Genomic DNA, 26,739 nt, shown 5'->3' on the forward strand with positions numbered 1-26,739 from the left:
CCGGGCGCGGTGGCTCACGCCTGTAATCCCAGCGCTTTGGGAGGTCCAGGTGGGCAGATCACTCGAGGTCAGTTTAAGACCAGCCCATAAATGCTTTTGTGCCTGTAGATTTCCCTGACTGGCCGGGGCGGTGGCACGCGCCTGTCATCCCAACACTTTGGGTGGCCAAGGCGGGCCCATCGCCTGAGGTCAGGAGTTCGAGACCAGCCTGGCCAACATGGAGAAACCCCATCTCTACTATAAACACAAAATTAGCCGGGCGCGGTGGCACGCGCCTGTAATCCCAGCACTTTGGGAGGCCGAGGTGGGTGGACCACGAGGACAAGGGATCAAGACCATCCTGGTCCACATGGTGAAACCCCGTCTCTACTAAAAATACAAAAATTAGCCGGGCATGGTGGCGCGTGCCTGTAATCCCAGCTACTCGGGAGGATGAGGCGGGAGAATTGCCTGAACCCGGGAGGCGGAGGTTGCGGTGAGCCGAGATCGCGCCATTGCACTCCAGCCTGGGTGACAGAGAGAGACCCAGTCTCAAAAACTAGTAACAATAACTTTCTCATTGCACCGCTCTGGCTGCGTCTACAAATGCCACAGGGAGCTTTAATTGTCTGCCGGTTCTGGATCAGAGATCTAGTTCGTGATTTCCTCTTTAACCTCGAGGAGGTTACGAGCTTTCCCCTGGATTCCCTCCCGCCTCCAGCCAGGCCACTCCCTGTGTCCCTCCCGCCTCCAGCCAGGCCACTCCCTCTGTCCCTCCTGCCTCCAGCCATGTCACTCCCTCTGTCCCTCCTGCCTCCAGCCAGGCCACTCCCTCTGTCCCTCCTGCCTCCAGCCAGGTCACTCTCTCTGTGTCTCTTTGTACAGTGGTCCATGCTGTGGATGGCACCGCCGAGAACGGAATCCACCCCTTGAGCTCCTCCGAGGTGGACGAACTCATCCACAAAGCAGACGAAGTCACGCTGAGCGAGGCAGGGTCCACGGCAGGGGCCGCAGAGACCCGGGGGGCCATGGAGGAGGCGGCCCGCACCACGCCCTCCCGGCGTGAGATCACCGGTGTGCAGGCACAGCCAGGCGAGGCCACGTCGGGCCCGCCGGGGATCCAGCCCGGCCAGGAGCCTCCAGTCACCATGATCTTCATGGGCTACCAGAACGTGGAGGACGAGGCAGAGACCAAGAAGGTGCTGGGCCTTCAAGACACCATCACCGCGGAGCTGGTGGTCATCGAAGACGCCGCCGAGCCCAAGGAGCCCGCACCGCCTAACGGCAGTGCCGCCGAGCCTCCTGCAGAGGCGGGTGCCAGGGAGGAGAACCAGGCAGGGCCTGAGGCCACCACCAGCGACCCCCAGGACCTCGACATGAAGAAACAGCGCTGTAAATGCTGCTCCATCATGTGAGCCGGCCCGGCCCCTGAGACCCCGGCCCCCGCCCCCACCACAGACACCCACCAGCCCGGCCCCTCCCGGCGCCTGCCCACCCTCCACCCACAGCCTCACGGGCCCAGGACGTGACGAGTTGTTACCTGTTCCTCCTGAGTTTTCTTTCACTGGAAAGAGGGACAGGGGCCCCCACCTGTCACCACGCCCCAACACCCCCAAACCAGAGCCGTGCACTTGCGCCTGGTAGGAGAGGGACAGGGCAGACCCGCTTTTCCCGAAACGAGGCCCCCCATGTCACGGCAGCTTCGCAGACGCGGCTCGCGCCCACCGAGGTCCTGGCTGGTGGAACCCGCGGCCTCCACGTGGCCTAGGCCAGCCTGCCACCCTCTGGGCCTCCCGCCTGTGCCTTTCTCTGAGGGGACACCCCGCCAGAGAGGGCCCCGGGAGCTGGGGGGCACTGGGGCCTGCTCAGGCCCCAGGAGGGGGCTCCATGGGGTTTCCCAGCAAAGGCGCTGGCCCCCCAATCTCGGGCAGTTGGGGTGAGGCCGTGCCTCTTTTGGGGCTCAAGGTCTTGGGTGGAGGAAGAGCCCCTCTGGCACTCCCCGCCTGCTGTGCCCCCCCCGTGCCCTCTATGGGCCCAACCAGTGGACAGTGGAGTCTGGGGGAGGGGTAACCCTGGGGTCACAGCCCCACTCGGAAGGGGCCTGTAACCCCTGGGCTGTCTTCTAGATGGGGTGTACCAGGGGTCATTGATGTGCCCCCGCACAGGGCAGGGACCGAGTGAGCCACTCCTTGCCCTGAGCTCCCACCCCCACCTTCCTCCTGGTGCTAATTTGGGGACCCTAGGGGCCGCCCCCGGCCTCTTCTCCAACCTGCTTGGACCAGGGTCCTGGGTCTTCCCAACCAAATCCCAGAGATCAGGCCCCATCTGCCAGCTCTACTGGGCTTGGAGCATGTCCGGGCAGTGGAGGGAGGGACACAGCCTGGGACAGGAAATCTCTTGAATTGGAGCAGGAGACCTTCATTTGCCACCCAGACCAATGTGAACCTGCCCCCAGTCCCCTGTCACTGGAATTGGTAAGGGGCTTCCCTCCTGGGGGCAGCCACACTCGTCCCCAGAGGCACATTCGTGCACATTCTCACAGACACCTTCTCACGCGTTGGCTTTGGACAACCAGGCCCCAACCTGGCCTCTTTGCTAGGTGGCCCATGCTCAGGCCACCTCTTGGTCCAGTCACCACCTGCAGCCTCAGCAGGGCAGGTACGGGGCCACCTCAGAGGCGAGCCTGGGTCCCTGCCTCCGCTCTGCCCCTGGGTGGCTGGGAGGAGCGGCCCTCTCGGGGGTGACCTGGACATCAGCCATGGACCCCCCACTCCTCCTCCCTCGAGTCTGCCCGAGTCCCTCGAGCCGCGAGCCTTCGCTGAAGTGCCCTTGCTGCCCCTCTGCTTTCGGTGTGTGACGAGGCCCCCAATGTTCTTGATTTTCCCAGAGAAGCAAATAAACAGCGTGAACAGCCCCAGTTCCTGGAGTCCTTGGCTTTCAACCCGGCGAGGAAGGCGTGGCCAGGCCAGGGAGTGGGGCCTGCAGGCCTCGGAGCCATAAAAGGGAGGCTGAGCGCAGTTCAGGAGAGCTGGCTTCGCCCGCCTGCGCCTGTTCACCTGCTAGGCTCACCCTGGGTGCCGTGGGTGGTGGGAGGAACTGGCGGAATCCAGTTGTGCAGGTAAGGCCTGGGTAAGGGGCTGCTGTCGGGGGCAGGCCTGGCTTCCTGGGGGGCCTCTGGGTTCTGCACTCACCCCACCCTGCCCTTTGGTTCCTCACTTTGCTGGGCTCACAGCCCCTGGGTGATAACAGAAGGGTCCCCTGGACACCCCCAAGCTCTGCAGAGAAACTGGCCCCTGGAGATACACAGCGGGGCTGGGGAGGAAGGGTCTGTGTGTAGAGACCAGCGCCTGCTCCAGGGAAGGTGCCCGGCAGCCCCGCTCTCTGTCGGGCTCTGGTCTTGGAGAAGTCACTGCCTCCTCTGGGCCTGTTCCGCCATCTGTAAAATAAGCCTTCGGGGCCGGGCGCGGTGGCTCACACCTACAATCCCAGCACTTTGGGAGGCCGAGGCGGGCAGATCAACTGAGGCCAGGGGTTCGAGACCAGCCTGGCCAAAATAGGGAATCCCTGTCTCTACTAAAAATACAAAAATTAGCCGGGCGTGGTGACACGTTCCCACAGTCCCAGCTACTCGGGAGGCTGAGGCAGGAGAATCACTTGAACCCGGGAGGCAGAGGCTGCAGTGAGCTGAGATTGCGCCTGCAATCCAGCCTGGGCGACAGAGCAAGACTCTGTCTCAAAAAATATGTGAAATGAAATAGGCCTTGGGATCCCAGAGTGGGAGGCCAGCCTCAGCCTGGGCGCAGGACGGTTGAGTCCCCGTCTCCACAGTGGCCCCAGCCCGTGAGGATCCAGCCTCTGCCCTGTTGGGCCCTCAGTTTTCCCCAGTAAAGTGGTGAGCGTGGCGGAGTGCATCCACGAGGGAACCCGGGGTCCAGTGCCGGCCTCACCCCTGGTCATTCCTGAGGCAGGATTTTAAGCTTTCTGCGCCTCAATTTCCTTATGTACGAGACAGGGAGAAGGGGATGTGAAGGGGGCAGTGGGAGGTGCCGTGAGGCGGCGCACCCTGGGTTTCACAGGCCTGGCGGTGTTGGGTGCCAAGCTGCCCTTCAGGGTGGGTCCTCTATCCAGATCTTTGCTTAAACGCCCCCCTCCTGGCCGGCACAGTGGCTCACGCCTGGGAGGCCGAGGCGGGTGGATCACTTAAAGTCAGGAGTTCGAGACCAGCCTGAGCAACATGGAGAAACCCCGTCTCTACTAAAAATACAAAATTAGCCGGGCGTGGTGGCGAATGCCTGTAGTCCCAGCTACTCGAGAGGCTGAGGCGGGAGAATCGCTTAAACCCAGGAGGCGGAGGTTGCAGTGAGCTGAGATGTCGCCAGTGCACTTCAGCCTGAGTGACAGAGCAAGACTCTGTCTTAAAAAAAAAAAAAAAAAAACCCCATCCTGAGCAGCCCTGCCAGATTGCCAGATTCAGAGCTGGGAGCCTTTTTACTGGAAGAAGAGACTGAGGTTCAGAGGGGTTCCACGAGCAGCCAAGGGGTAGGTCAGGACAGAGCCCCAGCCTGGGGAACTGAAGCCCGTGCCCCCTCTGCTGTGTTCCTCGCCCTCATAGATGGCGCTAGGCCAGTGGCCTGGCTTCTCCACAGATGCTGCTACCCACGGTCCCAGCAGGGCCTCTGCGCCTTGACCAAAAATCCAGGAGGACCATGGGTGCCTGAGGACCTCCATGTCCCCAGCTTTCAAGGGGGGCTGGGTCTTTTAACCTTGTGCAGTTTTTTTTCTTTTCTTTTCTTTTCTTTTTTGAGATGGAGTTTCGCTCTTGTTACCCAGGCTGGAGTGCAATGGCGCGATCTCGGCTCACCGCAACCTCCGCCTCCTGGGTTCAGGCAATTCTCCTGCCTCAGCCTCCCGAGTAGCTGGGATTACAGGCACGCGCCACCGTGCCCAGCTAATTTTTGTATTTTTGGTAGAGACGGGGTTTCACCATGTTGACCGGGATGGTCTCGATCTGTTGACCTCGTGATCCACCCGCCTCGGCCTCCCAAAGTGCTGGGATTACAGGCGCGTGCCACCGTGCCCAGCTAATTTTTATATTTTTGGTAGACATGGGATTTCACCATGTTGGCCAGGCTGGTCTCAAACTCTTGGCCCCAAGTGATCTGCCCATCTCAGCATTTCAAAGTGCTGGGATTACAGGCCACCACCGCGTCCGGCCCCCCTTGTAGGGTTCTTTATGTGGATGGGGCCTGGGGAATTCTCCCCAGCAGCCCTGAAGGAGCTTGGGCCTGATGTTCCCCCACGTCCCGGAGGAGGAAATGGGGCCCAGAGAGGTCAGGTGGGATGAGAACCCCCAGAATCTCCCAAGCCTGCTCTATGCAAGAAAGGGGCCAACTAGCGGAGTTGCCCTAAGGGGTGGGATGGGGCAGGAGGCACAGACAGGATTGGGACTCAGCCCCTCCGACCCCCCAGGACACACAGGCCGCTGTGGCCCCTGAGCTACTATGTGACCCTGGGCACACATTGTCCCCCTCTAAGCAGGGCTGAGAGGCGGCAGGAGAGCCAGGCCGCTGAGGGTGATTTCGGCTGAGTTCTGGCTCCTTGGGGCTGTGTGGAGGCCCTGGGAGTGGAGGGGCAGCCCACAGCGGGCACCGTGCCCACCCTCGCCCAGCCTGGTATCGTCTTTCTCCCTCCTCCTCTGGACTTTGTTTCCTGAGCCGAGCCCAGGTGGGGCTGGGGAGGAGGGGGCACACCTGCTTCCCCTGGGTGGGGCCTCTGTCCCCTGGCAACCTGGCAGGTGGGGCGGAGCTCAGAGGCCTCTGTGCCCATCGAGGAGCCAGAGCTGAGGCCGCAGCCTTCGGGGCCAGGAGCTGGCAGGTGAGGCTGGGGGCAACCTGGGCTATGCCGGGCCGGGGCCCGTGTAGGGTTGGGTCCACATTTGCATGGGGGTGTCGCCTATGGGCGGGGTCTGCTTACCTGGGAGCACTTGGGTGCAGGGAGGTCCCCTGCCCCATGCCACTCCCCTCAGGGACTCCCTGAGGTGCCTTTCCCTCTGCCCCCCATGCACTGTGGGGCCTCAAGGGGACCCACCGAGAGAGTGAGGCCCTTGTCCCTGAACTCTGCGGGGGCTTCAGTTTCCACCACAAGTGTTGAACCCCAAATCACAGAACTGTCTGAGGGTGGGGCCGGGTTGGCACCCCCATGGCCAGAGGCCAGAGCGGCCCCTCTGTGATTTGGGGAATTCCAGAGGCATCTAGAAAGATACTTATTCACCCCACCAGGCCCCTGACTGGAGGCTCTGGAGAGCAAATGCCCCCCGTGGGCTGGGGCTGGTTTGGGGACTCGGAGGAGGAGTGGCGGAGTCCAGGTGGAAGCAGCCTCAGGGCGGGGGCTGGAGGCTCGGCCTGGATCCTGGGGTGGGGGTGAGGTTCTAGCCTGGGATCCCGGGCGGCCAGCAGCGACTTGCCCGGTGTCTGCCGATGGATCTCTGCCCAGGGGCCCAAGGAGCTGAAATGACTCAAAAATGATTGCAGCCCAGAGGGATGAGAAAGAGGAACAGGCCCCTCCCTGCCGCGTGACTCCTCTCCCGAGGCCTGACCCCAGCAGGGAGCCTTTGCCCCTTGGATGGAGGTCAACCGGCTGATGAGGAAGCAGGGGTGGGGCCCCAGGGCCCATAAACCCAGTTTCATTCTGGCATTCACAGGGCACAGGGTGGGGCTGGGAGGAGCAACCCAGAGGGTTTCCTGTAGGAGGAGGTGATTTGAAGCAAAGTCTGAAAACCAGCTTCAAACACTGGTTCTGTCATTGCTGTATGGCCTCTGACGGGCGGGATCTCTGTGGGTTTCAGCTCCCTCTCCCAAAAACCCCGGACAAAATCGGCTCCAAGAGGTTGCAGGGGTGACAGGGTGCCGAGGTCCCCACCACCAAGGGGCCTTGCAGGGGGGAGGCCCTCACCACGGAGGGGCCTTGAAGGGGGGAGGTCCCCACTACCGAGGGGCCTTGCAGGGGGGAGGCCCTCACCACGGAGGGGCCTTGCAGGGGGGAGGCCCTCACCACAGAGGGGCCTTGCAGGGGGGAGGCCCTCACCACAGAGGGGCCTTGCAGGGGGGAGGCCCTCGCCACCGAGGGGCCTTGCAGGGGGGAGGCCCTCACCACGGAGGGGCCTTGAAGGGGGAAGGTCCCCACCACCGAGGGGCCTTGCAGGGGGGAGGTCCCCACCACCGAGGGGCCTTGGAGGGGGGAGGCCCTCACCACCGAGGGGCCTTGCAGGGGGGAGGCCCTCGCCACCGAGGGGCCTTGCAGGGGGGAGGCCCTCACCACGGAGGGGCCTTGAAGGGGGAAGGTCCCCACCACCGAGGGGCCTTGCAGGGGGGAGGTCCCCACCACCGAGGGGCCTTGGAGGGGGGAGGCCCTCACCACCGAGGGGCCTTGCAGGGGGGAGGCCCTCACCACGGAGGGGCCTTGAAGGGGGAAGGTCCCCACCACCGAGGGGCCTTGCAGGGGGGAGGTCCCCACCACCGAGGGGCCTTGGAGGGGGGAGGCCCTCACCACCGAGGGGCCTTGCAGGGGGGAGGCCCTCACCACGGAGGGGCCTTGAAGGGGGAAGGTCCCCACCACCGAGGGGCCTTGCAGGGGGGAGGTCCCCACCACCGAGGGGCCTTGGAGGGGGGAGGCCCTCACCACCGAGGGGCCTTGCAGGGGGGAGGCCCTCACCACGGAGGGGCCTTGAAGGGGGAAGTTCCCCACCACCGAGGGGCCTTGAAGGGGCCATCTTCCTCCCTGGGGCTTTTCCCATGAGGGCCAGCATCGCTCCCCATGGGCTTCGCAGCGGAGAATGCCTGCCATGAGATCCTGAGATCCTCGGTGGAGGGTAGTGGTGCCATCTTGGCTCACTGCAACCTCCACCTCCCGGGTTCAAGTGACTCTCCTGCCTCAGCCTCCCGAGTTACTGGGACTCTATACAAATATCAGCTGCCGGGCGCGGTGGCTCACTCCTGTCATCCCAGCACTCTGGGAGGCCGAGGCAGGCGGATCACGAGGTCAAGAGATTGAGACCATCCTGGCCAACTTGGTGACACCCCGTTTCTACTAAAAACACAAAAATTAGCCGGGCGTGTTGGCGGACCCCTGTAGTCCCAGCCACTCAGGAGGCTGAGGCGGGAGAATCGCTTGAACCCTGGAGGTGGAGGTTGCATTGAGCTGAGATCACGACACTGCACTCCAGCCTGGCCACAGAGCGAGACTCCGTCTCCAAAAAAAAAAAAAAAAAAGTTGTAATATCAGCAACCAGCACAACCACCAAGAGAGCATTTATTGAGCACCCACTGTATACCAGGCGCAGGGTGCCCAATCGCATCTCAGCCCCTCGGGTGTGGTAGCCGAATCTGCAGGCTCTGCCCACCCTCCGGGGGCAGGGCACGGAGGCCCAGGACAGCAGGGGAGTGGACCCAGTGGCCCTGAACCCAAGAGCCAGGCTCCGGGCCCCACCTGGCTTCAGTGAGTCACCAGGTAGGAATGATCACGGGAGGATACGGTACCCTCGTCCCCACCGCACCCCTGGGAGACCCGCCGCCTACTCGAGACGGGGTGGATGGCTCTGTTTCTCCCAGAGGTGACGTCTGATGTGGGTTATAAATCCCGCTGTGTAAACCGCTGTCCACTCACTCGGCAAACACTCCTGTACCCGCCAGGGTGCAGGGTGTGGACCCGCCCAGCCCTTCAGGGCCAGAAGGCACCACGGGGCCAGTCTGCATTCCAGCACGAGGAACCCGACCCCCGGGTCTGAGCAGCTGGGGTGAGTGGGGTTTGCTCAGCCAGCATTTATTAGGCACCTGCGGTATACCAGGCTCTGGGCCGCAGGAAGGGTGTGGACCTGTGGCCACAGCGGGAGAGAGCGAGGCCTGGGCTGAGGGTTTTGGGTGGGGGAAGGGAAGACTTTCGGTGAGCTGTGCAGGTGGGTCCATGGAGGAGGAGGTCTCGGGTCCCCCGCTATCTGTGCGTCGCGCTTTGGGACGAAAGCTCAGCTCTGTCTGTGTGGGATTTATTTGCCAGTCCTGCCTGGTCTTCAGTGTTCTCCCTATTTTCGTTTCTGACATTTGATACGCACAGAAGATGTCGTGACACATGGTGTGTGTTCATTTCAACCTCCCTCCCCACAGTCTCTCCCCTTCACGGTGCTGAAGCCACTTTCCAGTTCAGGGAGGGGCGGTGGTTTTCTTTCTAGAAGGACTGAGGGGTTGGGTGTGGTGGCTCACACCAGTAATCCCGGCACTTTGGGAGGCCAAGGCGGGTGGATCACCTGAGGTCGGGAGTTCAAGACCAGCCTGATCAACATGGAGAAACCCAATCTCTACTAAAAATACAAAAATAGCCGGGCACAGTGGCGCATGCTTGTAACCCCAGCTACTTGGGAGGCTGAGGCAGGAGAATCACTTGAACCTGGGAGGTGGAGGTTGCAGTGAGTCAAGATCGCACCATTGCCCTCCAGCCTGGGCAACAAGAGCGAAAGTCGGCCGGGCGCGGTGGCTCACGCCTGTAATCCCAGCACTTTGGGAGGCCAAGGCTGGCAGATCATGAGGTCAGGAGTTCGAGACCCGCCTGGCCAAGATGGTGAAAACCCCATCTCTACTAAAAATACAAAAATTAGCTGGGCACATGGTGGCAGGTGCCTGTAGTCCCAGCTACTCGGGAGGCTGAGGCAGGACAATTGCTTGTGCCTGGGAGGCGGAGCTTGTGGTGAGCCGAGATCACACCACTGCATCCAGCCTGGGCAACACAGTGAGACCAGCTCAAAAAAAAATACAAAAATTAGCTGGGAATGGGGGCATGCGTCTGTAGTCCCAGTTACTCAGGAGGCTGAGGCAGGAGAATCACTCAAACCCATGAAGATGGAGGTTGCAGTGAGCCAAAACTGTGCCCTTGCATCCAGCCTGGGCATCACAGTGAGACTCTGTCTCAAAAAAAAGAAAAAAAAGATGATGCCTAAGATGGGGCTCAGTACAAGGCCTGACACAAAGGAGTCACTCAGATGATGGGTTCTGGGGAAAGTGCAATCTGGGTTGCTTCCTGGAGGAGGTGTCCTGTGGGCTTCAGCAGAAGAAGCTGTGCAGAAGAAGAGAAAGGCGGCCTGGAGGCAAAGAGAGCTGCAGGTAGAGGAGGGTGAGGTTTGGGGTGCAGGAAGAGGGTCTGGTTTGGGGCAGAAGAGGAGGGTGAGGTTTAGGGTGCAGGAAGAGGGTCTGGTTTGGGCCAGAAGAGGAGGGTCTGGTTTGGGGTGGAGGTTCCCACAGAATTTCGGATTTTGTGCTAAACCTAGATGGTGCCCTTGCACCAAGGAACAGGGTGTGAGAACTGTGCCCTGGAGATGCCAGGAGCCACAGAAGCGTGGGAGCAGGTGTGTGCGACCTTCGGAACTGACTCAACAGCCGCTTGGACCCTCGGGAGAGGGCCAAGAACCTGGGGGCACTGGGTCAGGGTGTCACTCACAGGCCCCACGGCCCCACCTTGCAGGGCTGTAGGGCCACAGGGTCGTGGGATGTCCCTTATGCTGTGCTGGGGTGCAGGATCCAAGAGGTAAAGAGACAGGACACTGAAGAACTGGAGAAGAGCAGCTGGACTCCGGGGGCCACACCACCTGTGAGCGGAGATCAGCGGGGGGGGTACCCCAAACGCCCAGAAGCCTCTGTATTTATTAGGTACAAGCAGGGGGCAGGGTCGTGAGTGAGGCCATCGTCTACAGGCTTAGTAATAGGGCGTATAATCATGTGAGTCACAAGCGAGGGGGCCACCCTATTAGGTCACCTGGGCAGAGAGGTGTGCCATGCGCAGTAGGGGGCCGTGCCGTGCGCAGTAGTAGAGGGTCGTGTACAGAAAAGGGGTCCACCACCCCCATTAGGTCACCGAGGCAAGGTGGGCTGTGTGCAGCAGGTGTCTAATGGAAGGATACCGTAAGCCAGTGCACTGGGAGCTGACAGATGTGTGCTCTTCTCTTAGAATATTTATGGGAGGATGATTTGAGCCAGCACAGAAGAGAGAAAAGGCTGACAGGGTGAACAGCCGCCGTGACTGGTCACACCAGAGGGTTCTTCTCCCTCGGTTACTTCCAGGATCTCAGGCCTGAGGCTGACTATCCACGGGAACTGGATGCAGGTGCTACAGCTCCTCTATCAGGAGGGGAGGCTCCTGCTCCAGACCCGCCACACAGCGTGTGCCCTTTCAGGCAGGGGCGCCACCGCCGGGGTCTCTGGTTCTCGTCCTGGTCTGGCTGTTTTCCCACGTGCTGCTTCTGTTCTGTGACTGCTCCGGGCCTTCCTCCTACTACAAACTACTATATGGTTCTATGGAAGGATTCTGTAAATCAGCACTGAATGTGTCGGTACAGCTCCGACCACGATACCTGTATGATATTATATAGAACTAAGCATGCAGGGCCGGGCGCGGTGGCTCACGCCTGTAATCCCAGCACTTTGGGAGGCCGAGGCGGGTGGATCACGAGGTCAGGAGATCGAGACCATCCTGGTCAATATGGTGAAACCCCATCTCTACTAAAAATACAAAAATCAGCTGGGCACGGTGGCGCGTGCCTGTAATCCCAGCTACTCGGGAGGCTGAGGCAGGAGAATTGCCTGAACCCAGGAGGCGGAGGTTGCGGTGAGCCGAGATCGCGCCATTGCACGCCAGCCTGGGTAACAAGAGCAAAACTCCGTCTCAAAAAAAAAAAAAAAAAAGAAAAGAACTAAGCTTGCAAATGTAAGTACTGATTATATAAGGTAGATGTATGTAAGCAGTAAGGTATACTTGAGGCACTCATTCTTTAAACTAATATATGATTATATGTAAAGGATTCTATAAGGGAAATAGCTGAGTAACAACACCGTAACTAAGATATTCTTCAGGCAGTAGTTGTGCCTCGGATCTGGACAGTTCTCCTTCCTCGGTGCCCATGGGGGGTGTTACCCACACCACCTGGCCCAGCGGGACAAGGTCCAAGGCATTCCTTTGCCCATCCTCACTTTATGGCGACAAGGCCCGGGCAAGGGCGTTGTCTCAGATGGGAGATGGGACAAGGTGTCCAGCTGGGCAGGGCAGGGTGGAGAACCAGGATGTGGGAGCCGGGAAACTGGAGTTACTGTCAATCCCTCACCTCTCTGGGCCTCAGTTTCTCCATTTGACATCCCTCAGCAAGGGGTGAAAAACTCCCTCACCAGGAGTCTCAGAGTGAGTTCAGGGTTGAAAGGGTCTGTGCCCAGGAGACACAGGTAAATATGTCGCGGGCCCAGGGAGGCTTCAAAGACCAAGGCTGAGGCCGGGCGCGGTGGCTCACAGATGTAATCCCAGCACTTTGGGAGGCCGAGGCGGGAGGATCACCTGAGATCAGGAGTTCTAGGCCAGCCTGGCCAATATGGTGAAATCCCGTCTCTACTGAAAATACAAAAATTACCTGGGCACAGTGGCACACGCCTGTAGTCCCAGCTACTCAGGTGGCCAAGGCAGGAGAATCGTTTGAACCTGGGAGGTGAAGGTTGGGGTGAGCTGTCTCAAAAATAACTAAAAATCAAAATCGGCCGGGCCTGGTGGCTCACACCTGTAATCCCAGCACTTTGGGAGGCTGAGGCAGGTGGATCACCTGAGGTTGGGAGTTCAAGACCAGCCTGGCCAACATGGTAAAACCCTGTCTCTACTAAAAGCACAAAATTAGCTGGGCATGGTAGCAGATGCCTGTAATCCCAGCTACTTGGGAGGCTAAGGAAGGAGAATCACTTGAACCCAGGAGGCAGAGGTTGCGGTGAGCCGAGATGGCACCATTGCACTCCAGCCTGGGCAACAAGAGTGAAACTCCGTCTCAGTAAATAAATAAATAAATACAAATTGAGGCTGAGCTGGACATAGAGCTGGGCTCCACATGGCAGGGGTGGGAGTCTGGGAGATAAGGTGGGCAGGGCACCCTGATTTTATCGGGCTGCAAATGTTAGGTACGTGTAGCGCAAGGTGTTGGATTAATAACAGAGATTCAGGTACGGTTGGATCAAGGAGCTTAGAAGTTTTCAGGATGCTTTGCTGCGGCTGGGGTTGCTCTCAAGCAACGTGTACCCACTGGGGCACTTACGGCGCCCAGCAATTCACTGCCTCACCCCATCGGCCTCAAAACCAGGCAAATGAGGGTCTAATCTTCTGAGTTAATTGTAAAGACCGGCCGGGCGTGGTGGCTCACGCCTGTATTCCAAGCACTTTGGAGGCCAAGGCAGGCGGACCACCTGAGGTCGGGAGTTCAAGACCAGCGTGGCCAACATGGTGAAACCCCGTCTTTACTCAAAATACAAAAATTACCTGGGCACGGTGGCGCATGCCCGTAGTCCCAGCTACTCAGGAGGCCGAGGCAGGAGAATTGCTTGAACTGGAAACTGTTCCTCTCCTTAGGTGTTGACCTGACGGCCATCATTTCCTTCTCCTCCCTCAGTAAGCCCGGAGGTCTCCAGCACACGCTAGGAAGGTCAAGGCCAAGACCCCGGAGGAGATGGACCGCGTGACCAGATACCCCATCCTGGGCATCCCGCAGGCACACCGCGCCACTGGCCTGGTGCTGGATGGAGACACCAGCTACACGTACCATCTGGTGCGCTCCGGCCCCGAGGCCAGTGGCTGGGACCAGGACGAGCCACAGGCGTGGCCCACTGACCACAAGGCCCAGCCGGGCGTGGCGAGGCGGGTGTTCGACAGCAAGCATGCCCACCCTGGCTGGCGGTCCCCACGGGGACTCCACCCAGAGAACGGGGAGGACGAGGATTTGAAGGTTTACTACCTGGGCACCGGGGAGGCCCACCAGGGACGCCCAGCCCGGGCCCTCCACCTGGAGGATGGGGAGGACGAGGAGGTGAAGGCTTTCCACCTGGGAGCCGGGGATGCCATCCCCAGGAGGCCGTGGGACCTGGAGCGGGAGCGCTGGGCCGTCATCCAGGGCCAGGCAGTCAGGAAGAGCGGCACCGTGGCCACGCTCCAGGGTACCTCTGCCCACGGAGACCCCAGGATCCCCGGCCCACCTGGGTCCACGCCCCTGGAGGACAACGTGGTTGACACGGAGCAGATTGACTTCCTGGCAGCGAGACAGCAGTTCCTGAGTCTGGAGCAGGTGAACAAGGAGGTCCCTCATAGCTCCCCAGCCAGGGGGGCGCCCGCAGGCACAGCCCGAGAGGTCAGTCAGGTCCCCAGGGCCCTCACCAAGCCCCACCTGGCCAACGGGCATGTAGTCCCCATCAAGCCCCAGGTGAAGAGGGTGGTCAGGGAAGAGAAGAGGATGCAAGGTGTGCCCACCTGGGCCAGTGTCCAAGTTGTGGATGACCCTGGCTCCCCGGCCCCGGTGGAGTCCCCGGAGACCCCCAGGGAGACCCCCATCGAGCGGGAGATCCGACTGGCTCAGGAGCGTGAGGCGGACCTGCGAGAGCAGAGGGGGCTTCGGCCGGCAGCCGACCACCAGGAGCTGGTGGAAATCCCCACCCGGCCGCTGCTGACCAAGGCGAGCCCGACCACAGTCCCACGGCGGGACAGAGGGCACCCGTCCCTGTACGTGCAGCGGGACATGGTACAGGAGACGCAGCGCGAGAAAGACCACCGGCGGGAGGGCCTGCAGCTGGGCCGGGCGTCCGCACGTGACCGGGCCTCGGAGGATGCCCAGCCTGGTCTCCGGAGAGCTCTCAGCTCGGACTCCGTCCTCAGCCCGGCCCCAGATGCCCGTGCGGCTGACCCAGCTCCAGAAGTGAGGAAGGTGAACCGCATCCCGCCTGATGCCTACCAGCCGTACCTGAGCCCCGGGACCCCCCGGTTAGAATTCTCAGCCTTTGGCGCATCCGGCAAGCCCAGCAGGCTCTCCACCACTGAGGCCAAGGCTTCGCCGACACCAAAGGCCACGATGTCCCCAAGGCATCTCTCAGAATCCTCTGGAAGACCCCTGACCACAAAGCAAGAGCACTTGAAGTCCCCTCAGGGACCCCTGCGAGCAGACGGGGGTGTCCTGCGGTGGGACTACCCCATTATACGCCCTCTGCTGTTCAGGATCCAAGACGTGCCCCAGCAGGCCCAAGTCCCTCCCGTCTGGGGCTGGGAGGTGGCCGGGGCCCCGGCGCTGAGGCTTCAGAGGTCCCAGTCGTCCGAGCTGCTGGAGAGGGAGATGGAGAGCGTCCTGCGCCGGGAACGAGAGGTGGCAGAGGAGCGGAGGAATGCCCTCTTCCCGGAGGTCTTCGCCCCGACGCCTGACGAAAGCCGCGACCAGGACTCCAGGAGTTCCTCCCGGGCGTCCGGTGAGAAGGGGCTCCAGCGAGTGGCTGCTTGGCTCAGGGTCTCAGAGGTTGGAGCAGGGGAGGGTGGGGAGGTGGCGTTTGAGGATGTCGGGAAGGGGTGGGGCTGGGGAGACATTGTCTCCTGACTGTGTTCCTCCCCCTGAGTCTGCTGGTTTGTCTGCCTGTCTACGAAAAATGTAGATTTTGGAGAGAAGTGTCAACTTTGTCTTAGGACTTTTGCTTTATGGATTTGGATGCCTGTTGTTAGGTGCATAATTTTTTTTTTTTTGAGACGGAGTTTCACTCTTGTTACCCAGGCTGCAGTGCAATGGTGAGATCTCGGCTCACCGCAACCTCCGCCTCCTGGGTTCAGGCAATTCTCCTGCCTCAGCCTCCCGAATAGCTGGGATTACAGGCACGCGCCACCACACCCAGCTAATTTTTTGTATTTTTAGTAGAGACCGGGTTTCACCTTGTTGACCGGGATGGTCTCGATCTGTTGACCTCGTGATCCACCCGCCTCGGCCTCCCAAAGTGCTGGGATTACAGGTGTGAGCCACCACGCCCAGCCTGTTGATATATGTTCATCCACTTGGATGATTGCACCTTTGTCAATAGGAAATATTTCGGCCAGGTGTGGTGGCTCACGCCTGTAATCCAAGCACTTTGGAGGCCACGGCAGGCGGATCTCCTGAGGTCAGGAGTTCAAGACCAGCCTAATCAACATGGTGAAATCCTGTCTTAAAAAAAAAAAAAATAGGCCAGGCGCAGTGGCTCAAGCCTGTCATCCCAGTACTTTGGGAGGCCGAGGCAGGTGGATTCCGAGGTCAAGAGATCGAGACCATCCTGGTCAACATGGTGAAACTCCATCTCTACTAAAAATACAAAAATTAGCTGGGCATGGTGGCGCGTGCCTGTAATCCCAGCTACTCGGGAGGCTGAGGCAGGAGAATTGCCTGAACCCAGGAGGCGGAGGTTGCGGTGAGCCGAGATCGCGCCATTGCACTCCAGCCTGGGTAACAAGAGCGAAACTCCGTCTCAAAAAAAAAAAAAAAAGACAAGAAATATTTCTTGTGTCGCTCTTAACGTTTTCCACCTTGTGCGTCGGCCCATCCGTCCATCCGAGTCCTCCCGACCGGCGACTTTGGTCCGTCTGTCTGTCAGTTTCCCAACTCCTTGTCTGCTCTGTCTGTCCCCCTTACGGCTGTTGGTTAGAGACCCCGTCTCCAAGCTGAGGTCTGACAAACGTTCTAATGTTCTGCCCTCCCTGCTCCCCACCCAGGCATCACAGGGAGTTACTCAGTGTCTGAGTCCCCCCTCTTCACCCCCACCCACCTGCACTCAACTCTGGCGTGGACGGCAAAAGATCCAGGGGACAATGCTCCTCCCGGGCAGAGAAGGAAGGAGCAGTGGGTGAGTCTGGAGCCCGTGTCTGCAGAGACCAGGCTGAGGTCACACGGCCCCTGAGGGCCCCGGGAGGTTCGAGCGGGACTCAAGCCTGACCGGGGCTCAAGCACCGCTTCCCTCACTGCCCGCTGCTGGCTGTGCCTCAGTCTCCCAAAGATGTCAGGTAAAGGATGATAAGCTGGTGTCCTCTTATCTGTGCACTTCTGCTCGGAGAGGCCACAGAGGTGGGGTCTTTGTCCCGCTCGGGAGGTCATCTCCATGATGAAAGACCGAAGGACCAATTCCGCTTGGAGGAAGAGGGCAGTGGCGATTTATCGTCATTTATGCCACCATTATTTTATTATTTTCTTTTATTTATTCTGAGACGGAGTCTCACTCTGTCACCCAGGCTGGAGTGCGATGGCACGTACTCGGCTCACCGCAACCTCCGCCTCCCGGGTTCAAGTGATTCTCCTGCCTCAGCCTCCAGAGGAGCTGGGATTACAGCTGCGCATCACCACTCCTGGCTCGTTTTTGTATTTTTGAGTAGAGACGGGTTTTCACCATGTTAGTCAGGCCAGCGTGGTCTCGAACTCCTGACCTCGAGATCCACCCACCTCAGCCTCTCAAAGTGCTGAGATCACAGGAGTGAGCCACCATGCCCAGCCATTTTTTTTTTGAGACGGAGTCTCGCTCTGTCATATAGGCTAGAGTGCAGTGGCGCAATCCTGGCTCACTGCAACCTCTGCCTCTGGGTTCAAGTGATTCTCCTGCCTCAGCCTCCCAAGTAGCTGGGACTACAGGCACCTGTCACCATGCCTGGCTCTTTTTTTTTTTTTTTTTTTTTAATTTTTAAGTAGAGACAGGATTTTACCACTTTGGCCAGGCTGGTCTTGAACTCCTGACTTCAAGTGATCTGCCCACCTCAGCCTCCCAAACTGCTGGGATTACAGGCGTGAGCCTCCACGACTGGCCGGAATATTATGTGTTAATGGTAATTGAGGGGGTCACTCTTTTCCCTGGGTAGGACTTCAGGGACACTGCTGAGAAGAACACAAACCCCAACCTCACTCTCCTGATGTTCACAGCATGACCCCGTGGTTCAGGGCGCAGCCTGGAGCCCACTGGCCCAGTTCCCGCCTTGACCCTGCCACCCGCTGGCCGGGGGACCTCGGGCAAGCCGCAGTCCCTCTCTGGTCCTGGGTCTCCCCCTCTGTAAAATGAGACCCCCCCGAGACTCCACAGTGGGATGCAGTGGGATCACGTGGGTCAAGCGCTGGTGCCAAGGCCTGGCCACCGTGAAAGCTGCCTGTGTGGGTTATGATGGACTGAAACAGTCATCACGAGCCTGGCGTCCCAGCACTTTGGGAGACCGAAGCGGGCAGATCATTTGAGGTCAGGAGTTTGAGACCACCCTGGCCAACGTGGTGACACCCCATCTCTACTAAAGATACAGAAATTAGCTGGGTGTGGTGGCGGGCGCCTGGAATCCCAGCTGCTTGGGAGGCTGAGGCGGGAGAACTGCTTGACCTGGGAGGTGGAGGCTGCCGTGAGCCAAGATCACGCCACTGCACTCCAGCCTGGGTGGCAGAGCAAGACTCAAAGACTCAAACTCTAAATAAATCAATCAATAAATAAGGCCGGGCGCGGTGGCTCACGCCTGTAATCCCAGCACTTTGGGAGGCCGAGGTGGGTGGATCACCTGAGGTCGGAGTTCAAGACCAGCCTGGCCAACATGGAGAAACCCTGTCTCTGCTAAAAATACAAAATTAGCTGGGCGTGGTAGTGGGTGCCTGTAATCCCAGCTACTTGGGAGGCTGAGGCAGGAGAATCACTTAAACCCCTGAGGTGGGCCGGGTGCGGTGGCTCACGCCTGTAATCCTAACACTTTGGGAGGCCGAAGTGGGTGGATCACCTGAGGTCAGGAGTTCAAGACCAGTCTGGCCATCATGGTGAAACCCCATCTTTAAAAAAAAAAGAAAAACTCTGGCTGGGCACGGTGGCTCACACCTGTAATCCCAGCACTTTGGGAGGCCGACGCGGGTGGATCACGAGGTCAAGAGATCGAGACCATCCTGGTCAACATGGTGAAACCCCGTCTCTACTAAAGATACAAAAAATGAGCTGGGCACGGTGGTGTGCGCCTGTAATCCCAGCTACTCGGGAGGCTGAGGCAGGAGAATTGCCTGAACCCAGGAGGCGGAGGTTGCGGTGAGCCGAAATGGCGCCATTGCACTCCAGCCTGGGTAACAAGAGCGAAACTCCGTCTCAAAAATAATAATAAATAAATAATAAAATTTAAAAATCATGAATGTTGGACAGAGGCTGCACTGGGGGGAACAGCATGAGGAAGAGTCAGGCGGATGGCTGTGAGTCTGGGTGATCATGGGAAATGTGTTGGGAACACCGAGGGCAGGGGATGCCTTCCATTCTTCCCCAGAAGGTGGCAGAGAGGGCTGTGTGGGAGCTACGGGTGGACTCTGCACCAGGCAGGGCAGAAAGGCTGGGGCTGACTCGTGTTCCTTCTCCTGCAGTATGCTGGCATCGACCCCTCGGACCGTGTCAACTCAGAGGTGAGTGTGCTACTGGCATAAAGACTCAACATCTGTGCCCCTGCACACAGGGGCCAATGGACGCCCCTTCCTCCAGGTGTGGGGATCCTATTGGGTGTCTTCTCAACTGCTAGTGTCTGCCCGAGGTGGATTTTGCTGTGATCTGCTTGTGATGTCTGCCATGGACGTGGGTTAGGAGAAAAGGTCCACGTGCCACCTCTCCACCAAGTGATGAAGGTTTGTGAGGTTAGACCTCAAACAAAGGCACTTTCTTTTTTTTTTGAGACGGAGTTTCGCTCTTGTTACCCAGGCTGGAGTGCAATGGCGCGATCCCGGCTCACCGCAACCTCCGCCTCCTGGGTTCAGGCGATTCTCCTGCCTCAGTCTCCCGAGTAGCTGGGATTACAGGCAGGCGCCACCATGCCCAGCTAATTTTTGTATATTTAGTAGAGACGGGGTTTCACCATGTTGATCAGGATGGTCTCGATCTCTTGACCTCGTGATCCACCCGCCTCGGCCTCCCAAAGCGCTGGGATTACAGGCGTGAGCCACCGCGCCCGGCTTTCTATTTTTTTTTTTTTTAATGGTCAGGAGTTCAGAGTCTCATCTGTCACCCCGGCTAGAGCGCAGTGCCGTGACCTCATCTCAACGCAACCTCTGCCCCCCAGGTTCAGGCAATTCTCCTGCCTCAGCCTCCCAAGCAGCTGGGATTACAGGTGCCCACCACCAGGCCCAGCTAATTTTTGTATTTTTACTAGAGACAGGGATTCGCCATATTGGCCAGGCTGGTCTCGAACTCCTGACCTCAGGTGATCCTCCCACCTCCGCCTCCCAAAGTGCTGGGGTTACAGGAGTGAGCCACCGCGCCCGGCCAAAGGCACTTTCCTTAAGGGAGGGTTGCATCTGAGACTATATAAGCCTAGCCCACTCAGTTGGTATATTGCACACCTGCATGGCCCTCCGCTTTTTAAACTTTTATTTATTTATTTACTTATTTATTTTGAGACAGGGTCTCACTCTGTCACCCAGGCTGGAGTGCTGTGATGTGATCCCAGCTCACTGCAGCCTCGACCTCCTGGGCTGAAGCAGTCCTCCCCCTTCAGGAACATGTGCCACCACACCGAGATTATTTGTTTTTAATCTTTTCATAGAGACAGGGTCTCGCCAGGTTGCCCAGGCTGCTCTTGAATTTCTGCATTCAAAGGATCCTCCCACCTCAGCCCACCAAACTGCTGCGATTATAGGCATGAGCCACCATGTCTAACCCCCTCTTTGAACTTCATTCAAAATGCCAAATACCGACATTTCTCCTGCCCTGGAGCTCAGCATAGTTAGCATATCCTGTGGTCATATTACTAGGAGTAGAGGCTCTGAAACAGAGGAGGGGATGGTCCTACTTTACCCCTGGTTCTAGGCCTAATGAATTGGCAGTTGGAGGAGACATCTTTGGGGTGTGGTTACGACCCGATGGGGGGACTTCGTGCCTCCTTTTTACAGGTCCTGGAAGCCATACGGGTGACCCGTCACAAGAACGCCATGGCAGAGCGCTGGGAATCACGCATCCACGCCAGTGAGGAGGATGACTAAGCCTCGGGATGGGGCGCCCACCCTCTGCCCGGCCCTGACCCTCATGGGAACTGCCAACACCATTGCCAAACCCCACCCTAGGAAATGGGCCCTAGATCCAAGAACCATGGCTGATCTGCCAACGCTCCCACCATGGACGCATCTGGAATTGGAGGTTCTTCCTTTAGAAATACATCTGCAAAAGGCCGGGCGCGGTGGCTCACGCCTGTAATCCCAGCACTTGGGAGGCCGAGGCGGGTGGATCACGAGGTCAAGAGATCGAGACCATCCTGGTCAACATGGTGAAACCCCGTCTCTACTAAAAACACAAAAAATTAGCTGGGCATGGTGGCGCATGCCTGTAGTCCCAGCTACTCGGGAGGCTGAGGCAGGAGAATCACCTGAACCCCGGAGGCGGACGCTGCGGTGAGCCGAGATCGCGCCATTGCGCTCCAGCCTGGGTAACAAGAGCGAAACTCCGTCTCAAAAAAAAAGAAAAAAAAAATACATCTGCATTTGGGGTCTAATGCTTTTGGGGGTGAAATAGGACCCCTGCCGATTCTTTCCGCTTCTAAGACTTTGCCACACGCTCTGCGTCTTAGAAAGGGGGAGACCCGCTGCCCCACTTTCAGGAGTGATTTGTTTCCGCCAGTCTGAGGGCAGAGGGACTTGTCAAGGGTTACACAAACGCTGGCACCTCGAGGAGCGTGCGTGTCCAAGGGAGGAGACACTCAGCTCCTCCCTCTGAGAAGTCCCAGGCTGACAGGGGACACCTGTCCCATTCCAACCCTCAGGAACCATGCAGTCTGACGGAGGAGGCCAAACTCCCAGTGCTGGGGGCCCCTGTGCAGCCCTCAGACCCTTCACCTCGGTGCACCCAGCCACACCTAGTGGGCGCAAGCTCTAATGTCAATAGGATCCCATGAGGATGGTCCCCCTCACCTGGGAGAGAAAGGGCACAATTTAGGGGCTAGAGGTGGGTCTTTCTCCCACACCCCCAAACCGTCATAAAATAAACCTGGAGTGAGCTGCCTGCCTCGGCCCCCGCCTGGTGCTGTCGAAGGCCCCCGGGCTTTCTGTCTGTTCCATTTCCTTGGTGACATTGTCGCCCTGCTAGGCCGTGAGCCACCCCCCCGCCCCCATCGCTGTCAGGCTTCCATGGGGGTTCCCAGCGTCCGCGTGCAGTCGGTGCTTAGCTGATGCTTGTTCCGTGACTGACAGACTGAGCAGGGAGAGGCATGTCTAGCAACCCCGGGCCCGGGGCCCAACCCGGCCAGCCCTGCTCCCCCGGCCCCATCCCGCCATAGGAAGCACTTGCCGAATCCCCCACCCCTCTGGTCTCAGAAGAGGCTGGAAGGTCATTAATTCGGCTCTGCATGTATACCAGGCTCACATCCAGGGAAGCTAGATCCCACCACTCAGACACATGGGCGCTGGACCCACGTCCTGGCTCTGCTGCCTGTTATGTGACCTTGAGTGGGGCCACAGTGCCCCACTCTCACTGCCCCGTGCCTCAGTTTCCCTCTGACACAGGAATAATGATAGGACCAGGCCCCCAGGCCGTAGGAGGAGCTAATTTATGTAAAGCTCTCAGCACACAGTGAAGTCAGATTCAGTGCCTGATGGCAGGGGTGTGTCCTCAGACACCCGCAAAGCAGGCCTCGGCCCCCAGGATCCCCCAACCCTTCTGGGAGCAGCGGGTGTGAATGACACCCAAGCCAGTGGCTCCTCCTCGGTTACTCAGCACCGCTGTGGTACCACAGGGAAAACCACACTGTGACTATTTTAAGAATCCATCTTTTTTTTTTTTTTTTGAGACGGAGACTCGCTCTCCTTACCCAGGCTGGAGTGCAATGGCGCGATCTCGGCTCACCGCAACCTCCGCCTCCTGGGTTCAGGCAATTCTCCTGCCTCAGCCTCCCGAGTAGCTGGGATTACAGGCACGCGCCAACATGCCCAGCTAATTTTTGTATTTTTAGTAGAGATGGGGTTTCACCATGTTGACCAGGATGGTCTCGATCTCTTGACCTCGTGATCCGCCCGCCTCGGCCTCCCAAAGTGCTGGGATTACAGGCATGAGCCACCGCGCCCGGCCCTAAGAATCCATCTTTAAGGCAGCCCGAGCCGAGCCCAGGCAGGCAGATGTGGACCGGAAATAGCTGGTCAGTGGGGGCTGTGGGGCACTGGGGAGGCTGGGGAATGGGGCAGAGGGGCTGCACCTGGGCAGAGCAGTGACAGAGGGAGGAGGGAGAGCCCCGCCTTCAGGGAGACCCCAGGCCAATGGAGGAGGCATCTGCCCTCAGGGAGCTGCCTCCATCAGACCTGGCTCTGTCCTGTTTTCTTAAGATTTAGTTTAATTCAGCTGGGCGAAGTGGCTCACACCTGCAATCCCAGCACTTTGGGAGGCTGAGGTGAGTAGATCTGAGGTCAGGGGTTCGAGAACAGCCTGACCAACATGGAGAAACCCCGTCTGTACTAAAAATGCAAAAAATTAGCCAGGCACGGTGGCAGGTGCCTGTAATCCCAGCTACTCGGGAGGCTGAGGCAGGAGAATCGCTTGAACCCAGGAGGTGGAGGTTGCAGTGAGCCGAGATCGCGCCATTGCACTCCAGCCTGGGTAACAAGAGCGAAACTCCGTCTCAAAAAAAAAAAAAAGATTTAGTTTCTGTAATGAGTCATGCCCTTGGAAAATCAGACAGAATTCTGCCTGCTGAGCACACACATTCCTGAAGGTATTTCGTGAGAGGTTTACATGAATTCCTAGTGAAATTCCCAGGGGCGGGAGGGCGTCTGGAGGCCTGGGACATCAGAGCGGGCCTGTGGGAGGGCTGTGACCACGTCCCTCCCTGCAGCAGGAGGGAGTTCACACAATTTCCAGGTTTGCTCCCAGCGCGGTATATTCACGATAGGGTAGGAAAGGGAGGATAATTAACTCTTTTGCTGGTTTTTTTTTTTTTGAGACAGAGTTTTGGTCTTGTTACCCGGAGTGCAATGGCGCGATCTCGGCTCACCGCAACCTCCGCCTCCTGGGTTCAGGCTCAGCCTCCCGAGTAGCTGGGATTACAGGCACCTGCCACCATGCCTGGCTAATTTTTTGTATTTTTAGTAGAGACAGGGTTTCACCATGTTGACCGGGATGGTCTCGATCTCTTGACCTCGTGATCCACCCTCCTCGGCCTCCCAATGTGCTGGGATTACAGGTGTGAGCCACCGCGCCCGGCCTCTTTCGCGCCTGTAGTTCTAAACACTTTGGGAGGCCAAGGTGGGTGGATCACCTGAGGTCAGAAGTTCAAGAACAGCCTGACCATCACAGTGAAACCCCAACTCTAGTAAATACAAAAAATTAGCTGGTGTGGTGGCTGCATCTGTAATCTCTGCTATTCGGAGGCTGAGGAAGGAGAGTCACTCAGATCCAGAAGGCAGAATTTGCAGTGAGCCGAGATCGCGCCATTGCACTCCAGCCTGGGCAAGAGTGAGACTCCATCTGAAATACTAAAAACTAAGGCCAGGTGCGGTGGCTCACGCCTGTAATCCCAGCACTCTGGGAGGCCGAGGCGGGTGGGTCACAAGGTCAAGAGATCAAGACCATCCTGGTCAACATGGTGAAACCAGGTGTCTACTAAAAATACAAAAAATTAGCTGGGCATGGTGTAGTCCCAGCTACTCAGGAGGCTGAGGCAGGAGAATTGCCTGAACCCAGGAGGTGGAGGTTGCGGTGAGCTGAGATCGCGCCATTGCACTCCATCCTAGGTAACAAGAGTGAAACTCCGGCTCAAAAAAAAAAAAATTTAGCCTGGATGGTGGCACCTGCCTAGTCCCAGATACTTCAGGGCTTAAACAAGAGAATCACTTGAACCCGGGAAGTGGAGGTTGCAGCGAGCTGAGATCGCACCACTACACCCTGGCCTGGGCAACACAGCAAGACTCTGTCTCAAAAAAAAAGACACTTGGGGAGAGAACACAAAACATCACCATGTCACATGTCAAACGGACTTTGGCAAAACTGGGCTTACGGTTCCCGTGACTGAAACATCCGTGTAGGGCCAGCTCTAGGCTCAGCTGCTTCCAGGCCTCACGCAGCTTCCTCAGCTTCCTTCCGTGTTGGGGGCTCCAAGCTCCAAGCCCGGGACGGAGTCCCAGATTTGCCACATGTCCCTGAGGGATCCCGGGTAAGGCCTACCCCTCTCCCAGCCTCAGTTTCCTTACCTGTAAGTACAGTCACCACATTGACACCCCTGCTGTGGGGGCCATCGTGGGGGTCCAGGCACCTGCTGAAAATCAGTGCAGAATGAGAATCAGTGTTGATTCTGGTTGCTGCTGACCCAGGAAGTTCACAAATCCTCACCGGACGACCAGGGACTTGGACGTGACTTCCTGGTGTGAGCTGAAGAGGAGCCAACGCACGCTGCCACCAGAGGGCAGCAAACACCGAAGATGCAGCCGAAACCCTCACCTCCCCACCCCACCCTGACCCCCTCCACACCAACCTCCCCACCCCCAATCCCCCACCCACCCCCCCGACCCCCCAACCCAACCCCCCACCCCACTGACACCCTCCACCCCTCCACCCACCCACCCCCCTGACCCCCTCCACCCCTTCCACCCCCCGCCCCCTCCACCCCTTCCACCCCCCCACCCCACTGACCCCCTCCACCCCTCCACCCACCCACCCCCTGACCCCCTCCACCCCAACCTCCCCACCCTCAATCCCCCACCCACCCCCCTGACCCCCCACCCCACCCCCCACCCCACTGACCCCCTCCACCCCTCCAGCCCCCTGACCCCTGACCCCCTCCACCCCAACCTCCCCACCCCCAATCCCCCACCCCCCCGACCCGCCCCCCTGACCCCCTCCACCCCTTCCATCCCACTGACACCCTCCACCCCCCTGACCCCCTCCACCCCTTGCACCCCCCCACCCCGCTGACCCCCTCCACCCCCCCACCCAGGTAGATAACTCACCTGCGGCGGCTTCAAGTTCTCATTCCTATAACGGGATAGTGTTTGCTCAGGGCTCCTGGAAGCCTGGGCACAGCCGGGGGCGTGGCTCACGCCTTGAATCCCAGCACTTTGGGAGGCCCAGGTGGGCGGATCACTTGAGCACAGGAGTTCAAGATCAACATGGTGAAAAAGATACAAAAGTTAGGCGGGTGTGATGGCAGGTGCCTGTAATCCCTGCTGCTTGGGAAGCTGAGGCAGGAGAATCACTGGTACCAGGGAGGGGGAGGTTACAGTGAGCTGAGATCGCACCACTGCACTCCAGCCTGGGTGACAGAGCGAGACTCCATCTCAAAAAAATTATTTGGGCCAGGCGCGGTGGCTCACGCCTATAATACCAGCACTTGATCACGAGGTCAAGAGATCGAGACCCTCCCGGTCAAATTGGTGAAACCCCGTCTCTACTAAAAATACAAAGCTGGGTGGGGTGACGTACGCTTCTAAATCCATCTACTTGGGAGGCTGAGGCAGGAGAATTGCTTGAACCTGGGAGGTGGATGTTGCAGTGAGCCGAGATCGCGCCATTTGCAATGCAGCCTGGGTAACAAGAGCGAAACTCCGTCTCAAAATAAATAAGTAAATAAATTTTAAAATAAATAAATAAATAAAAATAGAGATGGGGCCGGGCGCAGTGGCTCAAGCCTGTACTCCCAGCTACTCGGGAGGCTGAGACAGGAGAATCATTTGAACCCAGGAGGCGGAGGTTGCCGTGAGCCGAGATCGCGCCATTGCACTCCAGCCTGGGTAACAAGAGTGAAACTCCGTCTCAAAAATAAAAGAAAAGAAAGAAAAATAGAGATGGGATCTGGCTCTGCCGCCCAGGCTGGAGAGCAGCGGCCTGATCAAAGCTCACTGCAGCTTCCAATTCCTGGGCTCCAGCAATCACAGGACAAACCTCCCCCAGCCTCCAGCCAGCCAGGTGCTCACACCTGCCCTATTTATAACAGGGATCCACGGCAAGCTCTAGCTCTACCAGGCTGCTGTCATGAATAAGT

At 58.7% G+C, this 26,739-nt stretch overlaps 2 protein-coding genes across 23 annotated transcripts in view; both read left to right on the forward strand.

The window, feature by feature from the left end:
- The window catches only part of PALM (paralemmin), a 34,595-nt gene extending 31,699 nt beyond the window's left edge, over positions 1–2,896 (forward strand). For all 14 annotated transcript variants that reach the window (XM_035285845.3, XM_035285849.3, XM_035285847.3 and 11 more), the window contains one exon: positions 865–2,896. In XM_035285845.3, the coding sequence (XP_035141736.1) occupies positions 865–1,394 (530 nt within the window). In that variant the 3' untranslated portion in view covers positions 1,395–2,896. The remainder of the gene's footprint in view (positions 1–864) is intronic.
- Positions 2,897–3,002: 106 nt separating this feature from the next.
- On the forward strand, positions 3,003–21,779 carry MISP (mitotic spindle positioning). 9 transcript variants are annotated; one of them, XM_078361298.1, is made up of 7 exons: positions 3,003–5,853; positions 8,312–8,484; positions 8,667–8,770; positions 13,430–15,263; positions 16,525–16,655; positions 19,163–19,201; positions 20,678–21,779. In XM_078361298.1, exons 4-7 carry the CDS (start codon positions 13,487–13,489, stop codon positions 20,765–20,767), a joined length of 2,037 nt encoding a protein of 678 aa, XP_078217424.1. In that variant the 5' UTR covers positions 3,003–5,853; positions 8,312–8,484; positions 8,667–8,770; positions 13,430–13,486; the 3' UTR covers positions 20,768–21,779. The 9 variants fall into 9 exon arrangements, with proteins under 9 accessions (XP_078217424.1, XP_078217425.1, XP_035141722.1 ...); XM_078361299.1 differs by having other exon boundaries at positions 3,003–3,097; XM_078361297.1 differs by having other exon boundaries at positions 5,815–8,484; positions 13,390–15,263.
- Positions 21,780–26,739: the final 4,960 nt, after the last annotated feature.

Source organism: Callithrix jacchus, chromosome 22 (assembly GCF_049354715.1).
Source record: "Callithrix jacchus isolate 240 chromosome 22, calJac240_pri, whole genome shotgun sequence".
Classification (NCBI taxonomy): domain Eukaryota; kingdom Metazoa; phylum Chordata; class Mammalia; order Primates; family Cebidae; genus Callithrix; species Callithrix jacchus.

Coding starts and splice junctions, on each gene's coding strand:
- MISP (XM_078361298.1), top strand. CDS start 13,487: ATGGACCGCGTGACCAGATACCCCATCCTGGGCATCCCGCAGGCACAC. Junction 15,264..16,524: donor GAGTTCCTCCCGGGCGTCCG/GTGAGAAGGGGC, acceptor CTCCCCACCCAG/GCATCACAGGGAGTTACTCA. Junction 16,656..19,162: donor AGAGAAGGAAGGAGCAGTGG/GTGAGTCTGGAG, acceptor CTTCTCCTGCAG/TATGCTGGCATCGACCCCTC.